This window comes from Diplotaxodon limnothrissa, linkage group LG10, assembly GCF_057381915.1.
Source record: "Diplotaxodon limnothrissa isolate DT_005_m linkage group LG10, D_limnothrissa_male_GT1.1, whole genome shotgun sequence".
Taxonomy (NCBI): domain Eukaryota; kingdom Metazoa; phylum Chordata; class Actinopteri; order Cichliformes; family Cichlidae; genus Diplotaxodon; species Diplotaxodon limnothrissa.
This window is the reverse complement of record NC_140605.1, coordinates 3970059-3985434: the sequence shown is the minus strand read 5'-3', so window position 1 is coordinate 3985434 and position 15376 is coordinate 3970059. Positions and strand designations below refer to the sequence as shown.

The following is a 15376-nucleotide window of genomic DNA, read 5'->3' as shown; positions in this document are numbered from 1 at the left end:
ACTGAGTGTAACTACCGCCCCTCCCCCCTCTGCCCAGCGTAAAGCACAAGGCTCACGTGCAGAGTGAAGCGGAAGAAAAGTGCGAGAGAGAGGGTGAGAGAAAGAAAAAGGCTGTATCCCAATTCAGGGTCTGCAGCCTTAAAGTACGCAGCCTTAACGATCCACAAGGGCCGTGTAATCAAAGACAGCTAAGGCCGGAAGTGCGAGGCTTGTGAAATGGGACGTCTATCCTCTGCCCAGGTTGCCTAGCAACCATGATAGTAACAGCTGGAAACTTTTCAGCATTGTTTGACAGAAATGAAGGAGAAACTCTTTTGTTCATTTGTTTGTTTGTTTCTACATGAGCTTTGATCATTCTCTGCAAGATTAAGCTCAGCTATTGAACGCCGTATATTTTAAAGTAAAGGCTTTTAAACCAAGTTAGTACAAACGTCACTAATGTCACATAACTTTGCCGGCATGTGGCCAACAGTAATGTTTTAATGTTCTTCATTATTAAACATTTGCACATAAATAAGTGACATAATATTCAGCACTTACTTAAAGTTTACTCTTCGGGCGCCCCTCATCTGCCGTTTTTTTCTGCAAATTTATCCACACCCACCGCTGCGCTATGCATCCTGGGATATGTTGGGCCACGAAGTCTACACCACCACATCCTTAAAATTCAGGGAAATGAAGGACGCATTTGAGGGCCGCATTTCGAGCAGCCTTCGAATTGGGACAGCCTTCGTCGTGTCGCTGTGATGTAATCGGCCTTAAAATGCGGCCTTTAAGGCTGCAGATCCTGAATTGGGATACAGCCAAAGAAAAACCCACGGCTGGCGATAAGGAGCCGGCTCGCGTCGTTCACGTCAAAGAGCCGGCTCTAAGAGCCATTTCGTTCGCGACCGACCCATCACTAACCTACACCATACCTACAGTTTGTTAGTATGGTCACAACAAGTGAGAACAAAGACTACAAAGAAAACAAACTGGAAGTGTGGGTTGGGTCTTGTATCAACAATTATGGCATTAAAAGTAATCAAGAATAGTATTCCAAAGTAAGGGCAACTTTGGAGTTCATCATTCTTTTATATCCTATTAATGTGTAGATTTGTGCATAATTACAGCTCATACTACCCTCTTCTCCCTTTGAGAGGTTGCTATTCTCATCACCTGACCAAAAAAACCTCTGAGTCATTCCTCCGTCTTCTGACAAGCTGGATTACCAGCCCTGATTACTTTCATACTTACTCAGTTACTACTTTAAAAACACCTTTGTGCTGATTCAAAAATTCTTTCCTGTCCACATTTCCTCCTGAAATTATTATTCGGAGAATTAACACTGGTGTTATTCACTCTCAGTCTGGCTCAATCTGCTGCTTCTTATGGATGAATGAGCCTCAAATGAGACAGGTTATTCTTTCCACGCTTTCTGTGTGTGTGTGTGTGTGTGTGTGTGTGTGTGTGTGTGTGTGTGTGTGTGTGTGTGTGTGTGTGAGAGAGAGAGAGAGAGAGAGAGAGAGAGAGGCAGAATGCAATTATTTCAGCCCATGTAGCCACAGCTTAATGGAATAACTTGCCAAATCAAAGCAGATTACGCTTGCGAATCCATGTGATATCAGATCGTGAATTCAATTTGAGGTGTGTTACAGTGTGTGATAATTGCATTTTCTCATTTCTTTTAAATTGCATTTGATTGTGATTTCATAAACAGCAAGAGGGACAACTAGGACTGTTTGCTGCAGGAAGAAACATATATCATTTATGTAGATCTGGGATGTCCAAACAGGAAATGAAAACTTAAGACACAAGAGCTTCTGACAAATTTTACACCTGTTAGAAAGAGGAAAACATAAAACGAATCACCAAACTTACATTTACAGGAAATGCTCGATCAAAGTGTAGAACAAGTGATTGTAGCTTTACAGAGGAATATGGTTTCTTGGCCTGGAGCTCTCACTAAATCAACAGCAAGAATTACTTATAGATGGCATAGAAAAGATGGACATCCCCGCCACGATGTCATCCATTGGTTTGCAGTGAATATACTTAACCTTGCACCCCAGATTCTCATTTATCAGTTAACTCTAGCATGTTGGGTTATAATGCCATTATGTTAACACACACCTGAATGGTTCAGACCAACAAACTGCCAAAATGTCTATCTTTATAGAGGTCTCACACATTTGCTGACAATCAAATAATCGTGTGCATTTGATTAGCTGTTACTTATGATTTGAGAAATGGTGGCAGATGAAGAAGTAGCTTGAAATGGGTAACAATTGGCCAGTCACAGTTGGAGGCTGTGTCGATGCTTTGTTGGATTTCTAGAATGGCACAGGGAAGTAGAAACACAATTACTGCAGTATTAACACATCTCCAGGACGAATTAGGAGACCACCACACACTTCTTATTAAGAGGAAAACTATGAAAAACCTTTTTCATATGGCTATCTGAGGGCTCTGCTCATATACTGAAGGTTGAATTAATTCTTTATTTGCTCTTACATAATTAAAAACCATCAGGGTGGCAGCTGAAAGAAAAAACAAACAAACACTGTCTTGTGAAATTTGGAAATTTGTGCAATCTGACTGATGGACAAGTGGAAAAAACTAATCTTCAGGAAGTTGATGTCTTCATTCTGTAACTGGTGTTTGGGTTTTTATCACTTGACATATCTTAAATGCTTAATGTGCAGCCATAGAAACAACAAAACTGTCCTGAACATTAGAACGTAAGTGAATCCAGATAATGAAAAGATACCCTGGATATGGTGAAACTGCCTAATAGTACAAGACGCAGGCCTCTGCCACATCTAAGCTGTTTTAACAACACAAGGCATCCCTACAATACAAAGCAAGCCACAGTGCTGTTGCGGCTGATCTGTGCACACTGCTTCTCCTCACAGTTCTGTATGCTATGAGTAACTATGTGTGTCAGAGCCATATTACAGCACAGCATGTTGCCCTGCAGCTCAAGCTGCCAACCCAGCATCTGCTGCAACCTGTGTGTCTGTGGCTTTCCGCCAGCCACACACACCCTGTCGACTCAGGGTCTTCCTTATGTCATTAGCATGTAGCCTGTAAATTAACCTAAATGACATTACATTTTATAAGTTTTAGGCTATAAATATACTGATTTCAACTGGTTCCCAACATCTATTTGTGTTATACTATGAAGCACTTAGAGAATACTATAAATGAACAAACAATGATCAGGCTGGGTAATTTTTTAGGCACATATTTGCAATTTCTACATGAATTTAAGGTGGAAATGTCTTTATTTACATAAAGACATGCAAAACTGAGGTAGAAGGATAAAAAACATGGAATATAAATCCCTTTAGACTCTCACACATTAATGATAAATGTCAGACTTTCTTATTTAATTTTAGGCATGATCTAAAAATGTGCGAGGCCCTGTTGTTTGATAATTCCCTGAGGAGTGTTTCTGGTTGCTGACTTTACTTTCAGTGAGTTGCGCATGCTTTGAAAAAGCTTTAGTGCAGCACAGTTGTGGATGAAATTAGGTGTCCTCACTAAATACATACAAATGTCTCCACCTTGTGGATGTTTAACACTGCAGTCAACATTAAACTCTTACTGCACTTAACTGCATTTAACACCTCCAATAGAAAAATGATGCAAAATGCATTTAGCGCTTAAGATGCAGACTGAGCCTTTTGATTTCTGTAACTAAACAAGCTTAACTTTAACTTGGCCAAGATACAGACTTCTAAGCATTGCAAAAATCAATGTGCAAGAGTGCAGTTATCATGCAATATCCTAAAAGTGCAAAGTGCTCCTTGCATCAGAATCATCAGACACTGCTTACTGACGAAACCTTCTGGGAAAGGTGTTTTTTTTATTGCAGAAATGTTTAAACCGTACTGCAAATAAAACAATTCCATATTTTTTCAAATGAGCTAAATAGACAACTTTACAAATAGAATGTTTTTTAATTAATAAGTGATTTATTTTGTGGTATTTTCAAAGTGCTTACTTTGACTTAAAATACATTTTTGAAAAAAATACATTCGAATAAGTAATAATATTAGAATAATATTAGAAGATTAATACAAGACTGGCAGACTGCTGTTAAGATTAAGCATTTTTATATTTCCCTGAGATTTAAATACATGAATAAATAAGTACAAGCTACTGAACCTAACAAAAGATTTAATATATTTATCAAAGAATTATGCACACAGAAAAAACTAGAGGCTACTGGAGGATACAGCGAAATGATATTATTATATTCACCTTATAGTTCATTTTAAACACACTTTCAGTAGTGAGGTTTCTGTAGCTTGTTTAGATAAAGGATTATACGTTAAACGAGATTCATCAAAACTTCATATGAATAAATAATATATAATATGAGGGCTTATATTATATATTAATGTATATTTAATATAAATGAGGTGATAGTAAGCTGATTTTGTTATTGTCTTAATGTGTTTTTCTAAGTTTAGGTCTGCATCCATCACTACACCCAAATTTCTCGCCTGGTTTGTGGTTTTTAGATGTATAGATTGAAGTTCTCTGGTGACCTGTAATCGTTTTTCTTTGGCACCAAAGACTATTACTTCAGTTTTGTTTTTGTTTAGCTGGAGAAAATTGGGCACAACCAGTCATTAATTTCCTCAATGCATTTACCAAGAGCCTGTACAGGGCCTTGGTCTCCTGGTGACATTGTGATATATATTTGTGTGTCATCTGCATAGCTATGATAGTTTATTTTGTTGTTCTTTATAATCTGTGCCAGTGGGAGCATGTAAATGTTAAACAGAAGGGGCCCCAAGATGGAACCTTGGGGAACTCCACATGTGATACTTGTCTGCTCAGATGTGAAGTTATCTATTGATACAAAGTATTTCCTGTTTTCTAAGTATGTTTTGAACCAGTTTAGTAGAGTTCCTGAAAGACCTGCCCAATTCTCCAGTCGTTTGAGTAATATGTTGTGGTCAACTGTATCAAATGCTGCACTGAGATCCAGCAAAACTAAAACTGACATTTTTCCACTATCTGTATTCAGACATATGTCATCAATAAATCATGTGATGATGGAAATTCTTTTAAACTGCTGTGACTTTAAGAGGCCAGGGAGGAGCAGCATGTTGGCTTGCAACACCGGGGTGTGTCACAGGCAGACCTCCTTTAGTTAGTCACAGAAAATTTGCTACTGTTTACGTACACTGCCTCTATTGGTGGTTTGTGCTCGAGTGGGAGGAGGGGGCGTTCCAGATAAAACTACCGACTGGGAACTCGGAAACAGCTGTAGTGCCCTGTCACGCTATTTGCACCATGTCTGCTGCCGAGTGGAAGAAGAAGTGCGAGGAAGAGTGGAGCCTGCAGAGTGCACCGATGCCCGATGGCCTGGACTGGAAGTCCGTGTATGAAGCCAAGCCCTTCGGAAGAAATTTACTGATGAACCCTGCGCCATACGGTACCATATCACTGTTACACACGCTACGCTTGTTGTTTTGCTGTCTCTCCCTTATCCACAGAAAGTTTGGATTACAGACAGATGGCATGTGTTGCACACATTTATGCTGGTGTGAATTCATCCCTCCAGTATTAGCGGGATTAAGTTAATAATTAATTCATTGTCTTTGGTCATTTACGGAAAAATGGATCCTGAATGCACAGACCCCTCCCCTAACTTGTTTTTGAGTACCTGTGTGCAATCTGACTAATGCAGAAGTGGAGAAGGGAAAAAAAACCCTGATCTTCAGGAAGTTGATGTCTTCATACTTTAACTGGTGCTGTTTGGGTGTTTAGCATTCAGCATATATACTGTTGGTTATGTAGCGATATGTTTACAAACAAATAGATGCTTTGGGTATAGACATCGGAGACACTGTGACTTTAAGCCCGCTAAGCCAGTATTCTGCTGCACACAACAACTAAACTAGTTTGTGAAATGCATTGCTAACAAGTAAATGAAAACACAAACCCATCAAAGCATACAAAGTTTATGAAACGATGCCAATAGACACAAATCCAACGGTCAGAAATGGAATCTTGTGTTATCTCCTCGAAACTGCGGCCACATTCAGCTTCATATACAGACGGAACAAAAGTGCCTGACGCTTCAGCAGCTGTACTTTTGATAGTTATGTGAGACATAACTTTGCTGAAAACATTAAGCATTGAGTTAAACCTCCTCGTCATTTAAACCGTGCAGTATGCTGTTTTTAAGAAAGAAAGAAAACAGATCAACTAAAACGGCTGCTGTTTTTGTTTTTTTGTCTTGTTGTATAGAGCGCTTTGAGTACTCCGGGAGCGTAGAAAAGCGCTATATAAGAATCTGTCCATTTACCATAAAGATTAGATGTGAAAAAGCTTTTATGACCCTAAGACAACTGGAAACTGAGGTGTGACTCAGAATGCTGACTTAGTGTGTTTTTACAAAGAGGCACGCCCAGTGCTTGTCAGAAAGATAACTCTTTGTCTGTGAGCTGTGTATACTGGGATTACAGTGGCCAACATTGTCTCTTATTCCCTACACAGGGTTGAGTAAAGACATCCCACCACCTGAACCCGAACTGCCTGCCGTGCCTGACCGCGGACCTCCACGATTTCAGCCTGATGGTGAGGGACAGGAGTGACGTTAGCCAAAAAATGAATCAAATCAATGTGGTTTCATGACTAATCTCTGAATCCCCAGGCAACTTCACTGGTTGGACCACGAATTCGGAGGTCCTGCCCTATGATACAAGCGGCATACCTGAAGGTGTTGTGGTGTGTGCATTGCCTCGTTACAGGTAGGTGTTACTTGGGTCAGACATTACCACGATGCTGGGTATAACCGGGATTATCTGCAAACATACTTGTAGAAATGACATTTAAAGAGTGGGTTGCTATATAACCTCTAGTTGTATAATTACAGTGGTAGTAAGTATAACTCTTGTTTGTGGTGGTGTTCCCAGCTGGTTCACCATGGAGCAGGTTGTGGACCTGAAAGCAGAAGGACTGTGGGACGAGCTGCTGGATGAGTTTCAGCCTGAAATTGCCATCCAAGACTGGTGGGTAAATAAACATAAATACAAACAAAAAATGTAAATAAATTAGTTATAGTTGTGACTGCATCATTTTGGTTTAGTTCAAAGTGAAACGATAGAACCTTTGCACCGAGTGAGTAAAGTGTAAAAGGGCCTAATAATGCTAACAGAGTTTACATTGTCAAACAAGTTAAACAGGAGCAGTGTACCAATACCAGAGCCAATCCATATGAGCCTTTACCTCTTCTACAAAAAATGTCAGCAGTTCCTTCAGGAACACAGCAGAGGGCGCTTGCAGGCTAGTCCTCAGTGAATAAAAATGAATGAAACTGAACAGCTAAACTAAGGATGCACAACTGCTTCTAGACAAAAAGATCACACATTATGTTACTTTTAGCAAAAACTGTAATAAAAGGACACTTAATGTACACACACTGGCTACTTATTGATCTGATCTCCTCAATTAATAGCATTCATTTCCAAATGGTTATTGGTCAACAGAGACCTGTGTGTTTGTGTGTGTGTTTCAACAATCTGCTGCTAGAAATTCCCTACTGCTGCTTGTTTCATGCATGAAGTCAACACTGTAGATGCTTTTTTACTACAGTCAAAACCCATAAAAGTAAAAAAGCTAAACGAAACTGAACTATATGCATTCTTACGACCCCTTCTGTTAGCAATGTGATTAAAAACTGACAGGAAGAAAAGCTCATCCCATGACATGTATATTTTGGTCTCTCTTGAACACCCCCTATTAAACTGGAAGTCTCAGTCACAAAGGTTATTGGACAATACCAAGTGCTAGTCCTAGCTAAAACCATCAACATGGTCATTGTGCACCTTTCAGATCAACCTACCCTCACCAGCCACTTTAAGTGCACTGGCCAAACTTCATATTAACGCAAATACGTAATCAAGCCAGTCACACGGCAGTAAATCAGTGCAGGGGGAGGGGGGGATTCAAGTAATTTTGAGCATGGAATGGTTTATGGTCCTCGGCATGCTGTTTTAAGAATTTCACAAACCGCTGATCCCCTGGGTTTCCCACACAACCAGCGGTAGGTTTTACAGAGAATAACGAAATATCCAGCAAGCAGCAAGTCTCTGGGGTGAGGAGATGGACATAATGCTTCGAGCTGTTAGGAACTACAGTAAGTCGATTAACCAGTTTTTAAAACCAAGGTATGCAGAAGAGCATCTCTGAATGTACAATGTGCTACAGTTCTCTTAAGACTCTTCAGGGTCATAGTCTTTAGGATCAGAATTTGGCATTAACAAAATAAAAGCATTGATTCATCCTGTCTTATATCAACAGTCGAGATGGACAGTGGTGTAATGGTGTAGGGAATATTTTCTTGCCACACTTTGGAGCCCTTTTCCCCCCACACTAAACATAATTAAAATTCTACAACCTACCCAAGTATTGTCACTGACCATGTCTAACATTTTTATGTGTGTTGTACCCATCTTCTGACAGCTGCTTTCATCCCTCAATCTGGTTTCTTGAACATGACAATGAGTTATCTGTAATCAAATGGCCTCCACAGTTACCAGAGTTCAAATCCAGTTAAGTAATGTTGTAAAACAGATGTTTTGCATCGTATATGTAGAGCCAACAAATCTGCAGCCACTGCGTAATGCTGTCATGTCAGTGTGGACTAAAACCTCTAGGAATGTTTTCCCAGAATCTTGTTGAATTACCACACAGACTTAAGTTGGTTCTGGAAGCAAAAGGGGTTCTTATGCAGTACTAGCAATGTGTATGCAGTGATTGTTGTACAAGTTGAGACAATAAAGAGATGAACTCCAAGTTTAAAATGCTTGAATTGACACATGCGTGGCTTCTGTTTGCATGCCAAAAAGGAAGAACAAACAGACTCTCCTAACTTCACATATATAGATGTGTTTCCACTTAAGTGACTGAGCTAGATTAAGGCCCCCTTTGTCCCCTTACACTACAGACATCCTGGTGCCAGCATAATAGCACTCATTCCCCCAAAGGTCCCAGATATTTATACTATTTGTGAATATAAAGACATTCCACAAGCCTGGAGTGTATATGAGTGTATAGTAATCTGCTCTGAACAATTTAATCACATCACATACAGAAAATGTCTTTGAAGTTTTTAGGAAAATCTAAGTGTGTCATGTTATCAGGTATGAGGAGAGTCAGCTGCATGACTCAATCTACCAGCTGCATGTGAAGTTACTGGGTGCGGATAAAAACACAGTGATCTCAGAGCACACAGTCAACCCCACCGAGCAGCGACTGGTTTACTCTCACGAATGGAAAGAGGTGAGACTCTCATTTCTTTGCCACTACAGTGCACAGTGCTGTATTCCTGCATTTCAATGTACACATCTGTCTTGGCCTGCAGGTGTCACATGTGTTCTCCGGTTATGGACCCGGCGTGAGATATGTCCACTTCTTGCACCGACTGAAGAACAGCTTCCTAAATGGTTTCCACAATACACAGTTCACTGGCAGTGCAGTGATTGTACGACCAAGCAAAAGCAGCCCGTAGGCTAAATCTTACAGTGCAGCCATATCTGATAATGCACTCAGTGTAATCAGTTTCAGCAATATGTAACTGCATTTACAAAGGTTGTCATGACAATAATATAATGATGGACACAATCATCAATATTTGATTACTGGTTTTATGGGAGGCATGGAGGTGGGCCAGGAGGTGTAATTCACAGTTTTTTCTGAAGATTCTGATATGATGCAATAATAAAACATACAGTTTTCTGGTTTGAGAGTTGATCGTTTCTTTTAAGTATTTACATATTTGGGTATTTAAAATATTAGATATGTTTGTGCTGTGTGTGTAAAACACTAACCATGCACTCACTATTTTTACTATGTCAGGAGGTTTTATGAAATTCTTCTTGATGAAGAGCTTATATGTATGATTTATAAATATGATTTATGATCATATTTGAATGTAAAATGTGTTCATTGCAGGTTCTGGTAAGAATTATTTTTCCCAAATGTTTCTTGAAATTACAATGTTTTAATAATGTCATCCATCAGGTTTTTTTTAACCACTTATCTCCTTACAGCTCGGGGCAGGTCTTCAAGGATAAGGACAAACATAGTCCAACATTTTCTAAAAATCTGTTATTCATTCATTCATTCATGATAAAGGCAGTATATTTAAGATTCATTAGTTATTTTTATGCCACATCATAAATATCTGTTCCACATAACACCTATCACTGAAGATATAACATTACCTTTGTGATCAGACTGTCATATTAGAAGTAATGCAAAGGTTAAGTACAAATAAACTAATTTATATTTAAATGTTTACATTTGCTTTGTTTAATGGTTACATAACAACAAAGCATCCAGAATGGTGACCATACTGTACTCTTAGTAGCCTTTTGTTTTCTTTCCAGTGGTGCTTTCTGATTAGAAGTGATGACGGATATACTTGGATTTTTACTACGAAGAGCTCTGTGCATGTCATAATATGAAAAATATTAACAGTGGCCTTTTTAGAACAAACAAATATACATTAATAGCAATTAACTAGAACGCTTTTCAGACCAGAGTAAGACTTTATTCTGCCTGAAACTCCTAACAAGAGCTTACAATGTCATTAGTTCTTGCCACACAATTCTAATAAACTGTATTTCAGCACATGAGCAGATTCTACCCACAAATATAAATATTAGAAGGACAAAAAGTGGGGTTTTAAAAAATTCTGGGGAGGAAGCAAGCCTTCAGGAGAGCACGGTAACATCAACGTCTCATTTGTGCATTTTAATCTGCTTAAGATGCGTTCAGGCGCTCTCAAAAATTATTACATAAACAACGACGTTAACCAGATTTATGTGGCGGGAACAAAGTCTCTTTGACGTTTGAGGTCGTGATTAATATATATTATTTCCAGTCTCAGAAACCTTTGCTCTTGATCCACTTTAAAAGCGTACAGTCCAAAACACGATCTCGGGAGGAGACCCTGAAGGCAGCACGTCACGAGCCGCGTGGGCTCGCAGCATCACCACCTCTGTTAGCCACAATGTGAGTTAACGACAAAGTTCACTTTGAGAGTTCAGCCTGCTGTCGACGCCGGGAAAGTTTAACCAGGACGCGTTTCTAGACTTTCTGAAGCAATGGCAGCCTGTGGTGGAGAAGTCCCATAAAGCATAAGGTAAGACACGAAGGGAAGGAATGGCCAGCGAACAGGTGCGGCGGACAAACCGCGGTTGTGGCGGGCTGCTAGAGGCTACGCCCTCGCGATCCATGTACAGTTTTGATAGCTAACATTAAATAGGGCCGGGGTCACTACGCTGTTACAAACCTAATGACTTTAGTGGTTAAGCTGTCAGTCACACCAGTGAATTATTTATCTATGTAATTATTTTCTATTATAGAAAAAAAGTGAGGTTAAAAGTTGACCGGGATTTTTAAAATTTAAAAGCAATCTTGCGTCAAAAAGGAATGGGTTCGGGAAGGAAATAGTAAGCGGTGTGTGGCCGGTAAAAACAGGAATATAAACATTATACCTCTAAACAAGTACCTCTAGTCCGTATTTTTAAGCCCATAATCTTTACCGTATATTTGCGTTATATAGTACAACTGGAAAAACATCTAGATGGATCATCACTGGTAGCTGCAAGTAAATGTTTGATGAGTGCTTGAAAACGAAATCTAATCTGCTACAGCTCCACCACATGTGTGCATTATAATTCATACCAGAACCTACTTACTCTCCTTTACTGTCCCATGAGTCCAGGATGCTCAGAGAATGTGTGTTTGTGTGTTCCCGCTGGACATTCAGAGGTTTTATATGTTTTATTCAGAAAGATCGCCCAGCTTCGTCCCTGACATTTAATTCTGATAAGGGCTGGACTTCAGAGCTGACATTTAACTGACAGATAAACACTGTTCATTTAGCAGATTGGCTTCACACAGTATCCCCACTCACTCATCTCTTGTGTCCGCCACAGCCCTGGCTGGCCATCGGTGTGTTAAGAGTTGCTGATGTGTGAGACAGGAGGCGCTGACTGCAGATACATCCCCAGTGCTGGTTCATTATATTTGCTTAGAGAGATTATATCAGTTATATCACTTTTCAGACGAGGATCCAAAAAAGCACTATGATTATTCATTTTCTCTTTGTAGTTTTTTGGCATACACTTATCTCTTCTGTTGTAATATCTATAGAGCTTAAATCCACTCCAATCAACTAGGAATGCAAAAAAGGTTGATGTTACACTTTGGGTGTATTTGAAACAATTAAATATTATGATGCAATGTCACATTTAAAGAGTCTTTGTAATGAGGAATTCAATATTAGGGATGATTATTTATTTGAGGCATGATGACATATAGATATTGAATATCAGTACCACGACATATATCAGTGCTAGTGGCTAATGTCTATCTGTTGTTGCTTTGTCTTTCTGTCTGAACATTCAAAAATAGTGTGACGATGAGCCGAATGACCCTGTTATGAGAACAGACAACCAAAAATATCCTCATCAGCATCAACTATTGTCGAAATTTTTATTTTATATTAGCCTCACAGTTAGAGCGTTGACGACTACCCACCTCAGCACTCGGGGTCCCTGCTCTGTAACTTGTTGCTATGGTAAGAGTTGATTATGAATGCATATGAAGTAAGACATTTATTTAACAGACCTGTTGCAACTGTGGCACCCTGTTACAGTGCCATGTTCAAATTCAGTGAACTCTATAGACCTGTTCATTCACAAGTGTTTATTCAAGCAGATTGCACAATTAGGTGCTTGAGTCCATACACATGTGCGATGAGAAACACCTGGATTAAAAGTGGTATGGTCTCATGCTTTTTCATTCTTTGTCAGTTCTATATTTTTTAAACAATTGTTTTAGTTAAAGCCCAGTTTTCATGTTGTTTGCAGACAGACCGTTGCTGTCTTGCTTATGTGTGATATCTAAGCACAGGGAAGACAATATGTGTTGGGGGTTCAGGAGGTAAATCTAAGTAGTCTACCACTAAAGCTCACTGACACTTATCCTGAAATGCAAGCTCCTTCCCACAGACTCACACGTATGTGAGCGCTCAAGTAAACCAATGCGGCAGCATTAGGTGCAGTCACCCATATGTGCACCATTCGTGAGTGCCAAGGGACAATGGGCTATACTACACCTTACATTTCTCTCATATTTCACATGCGATTCCCCTGCATGTTAATCTCCAGGATTAAGGAAAACCAGGGTCAGGGTCTTATGGATGATACTTCTTTTTGAATTAGATTGGCTTACCTTGTTTGGATATCAGTTGTTGAATAGTGCAACAGTATTAATGAGCCCAGAAAACCTCTGTGACATAAATCACAAGTGAACAATTTCTGTTTATTTTGAACTTGTTAAGCTTGCTGTGATGTATAGTATTTATCAGTTTCTCTGTGAGTTCGTGTGATTAATGGGAAAAGGAGAGTCGGTGCGTATCAGGGTCTGTTTTGTTTTCATTGACTCGCTGGTCTATTGTGTTTGCCAGCCTGCTGGCTGCCTCTGCACATTTTGTTGATCTGAACTAGGTTGTTTTCCTGAATTAACATGTTGTGACTTTTATCCTTCACACAGTGAAGGATAAAAGTCACCTTTCAAACAAAAAAAATAAGTTTGTAGCTTGCTGTGTTTCCATTCTCATAATCTATGTTAGACTTCAGGCGACTGTGTGATGTCACCCAGTTAATGAACAGTACAAGTAACGTATTCACTTATACTGGGTAATAAGTAGAGATTCTCTCTTGAATGAGTTACAGCAAAGGGGGGGAAAGGAGTAGAGATGGCTTACAGGGGTAAGGTGCTGATCGTATGTATCTGAGCTATTATTTTGCACAGCCATCAGTATGTATTTGTATATTCAGTCCACTGTTTATGTTTATGACAGTTTCCTGAATATTGCATAACAGGTGTCCCTGTCTGGGTTCATACTGAAGCTGAGAGTGCTGTTCCTTCTAAGGTGACAGAGCCAGTGGCTGAGCAGGCTGTCTCAGGTAATGGAAACCTCAGGAGCCGCTGTCTGCTGGCTGTCAGCCGCTTGTCTCCCGACCTCCTTTCTGTCCGCCCTCACCTCCGGCCCCATGCTGACTTTCTCTGTCCACCTGCCTTATCTTTTTACAGTGAGGTACACGTGGAAGTCCCAGGAAAAGCAGCTGTGTACGTTTCTTCTTTTTTTTTTTAAACACAGGCACAATGAGTCTAGAGCGAGAAACAAGAGACGGAAATGGTTTAGAGATGTCGAATGAATTGTTTATCTCAGAGTCAAACTGATTAGAGAGGAAGAGAGACGTTAAACTCTGTAACTAGAGCTGGGCGATATGAGATTTTTTCATATCACGATATGTTTTTTTCATTTCAGGCGATAACGATATCTATCACGATATAAGCCAAATAACTATATTTGTAAGATTTAAATGTGCCGTTGCTCACAAGTAAAATGTGAAATAATCAGCAGCTTGTTTTTATTTAAATATTTATTTCCCATAATAAGTTCAACAGGGTAGATGTACTTAAGGAACATGAGACTTTTTCAGATAAATAAAGGCAAATATTGCAAACTATACAAAAGGCAGCCGCTAAAGCATTTAAGTTTCAAAATAGAACAAACAAAACAGACTAAATTGTCAATTCCACTTAGAAACAAAATATTAATTCTAAAAATAAATCTTAGTTTGTTTTACAGAAGAACAGACAAAACTGACTAACTTTTGTCAATATCAAATAAACTGAGAACTAAAAGGAAATTCTCAATCTCTCCTTGTTGTATAGCTGAGCTTTTCAAACAGTTGTAACAGTTACTTTAGTCTGACAAAAGCCGAATGACGAATTAGCGCTTCCAGTCAGAGACTGAGGCTACGTCCACACGTACACGGGTATTTTTGAAAACGGAGATTTTCCGTTTTCGTTTTAAAAAATAATCCCGTCCACACATAAAGGTAGAAATGAAGGAAAACGCTGCTATGAACATGCCAAAGCAGCAGGTGGAGCTAGATTCCTAACCGTGCAGAAATGTTGGCCAATCAGAAGTCTAGAAGCCTCGGTGGGAAAAAGTAAACAAAGCTGGGGCATAGAAGCAGAACCGAGTCGTATGTGTGGAGGGACAGTAACTGTGTGTATATGTAAGCATTTAAACACTGCAGAGAGTAGAATTAACAGTATTGTAGAAATTCATTTCACCGAAACAATAACGTGGCGCACAGTGTGACGCATGCACCAGTTTATTGTATTTCCAGACTTGCTTTCGGCACAATTTACAGTGCACGCTACTCTGTTTTTTGTCAGACTTGAAATAGCCGAAATACCGTCACACTACGGAACTTCTATGGCTCTTCCGTTCGACAATCTCTCCGGCGTTGGAACCATCATCTGTTTTCTCTTC

The 15376-nt window shown here is 39.5% G+C and overlaps 1 protein-coding gene across 1 annotated transcript; it reads left to right on the top strand.

Annotated features, from left to right (window-relative positions):
- The first annotated feature begins 5245 nt into the window (after nucleotides 1-5245).
- Nucleotides 5246-9716, top strand: nccrp1 (P1, F-box associated domain containing). The gene is made up of 6 exons (XM_085363332.1): nucleotides 5246-5434; nucleotides 6502-6582; nucleotides 6659-6755; nucleotides 6921-7016; nucleotides 9150-9288; nucleotides 9371-9716. Exons 1-6 carry the CDS (start codon nucleotides 5293-5295, stop codon nucleotides 9515-9517), a joined length of 702 nt encoding a protein of 233 aa, XP_085219458.1. The 5' UTR covers nucleotides 5246-5292; the 3' UTR covers nucleotides 9518-9716.
- Nucleotides 9717-15376: the final 5660 nt, after the last annotated feature.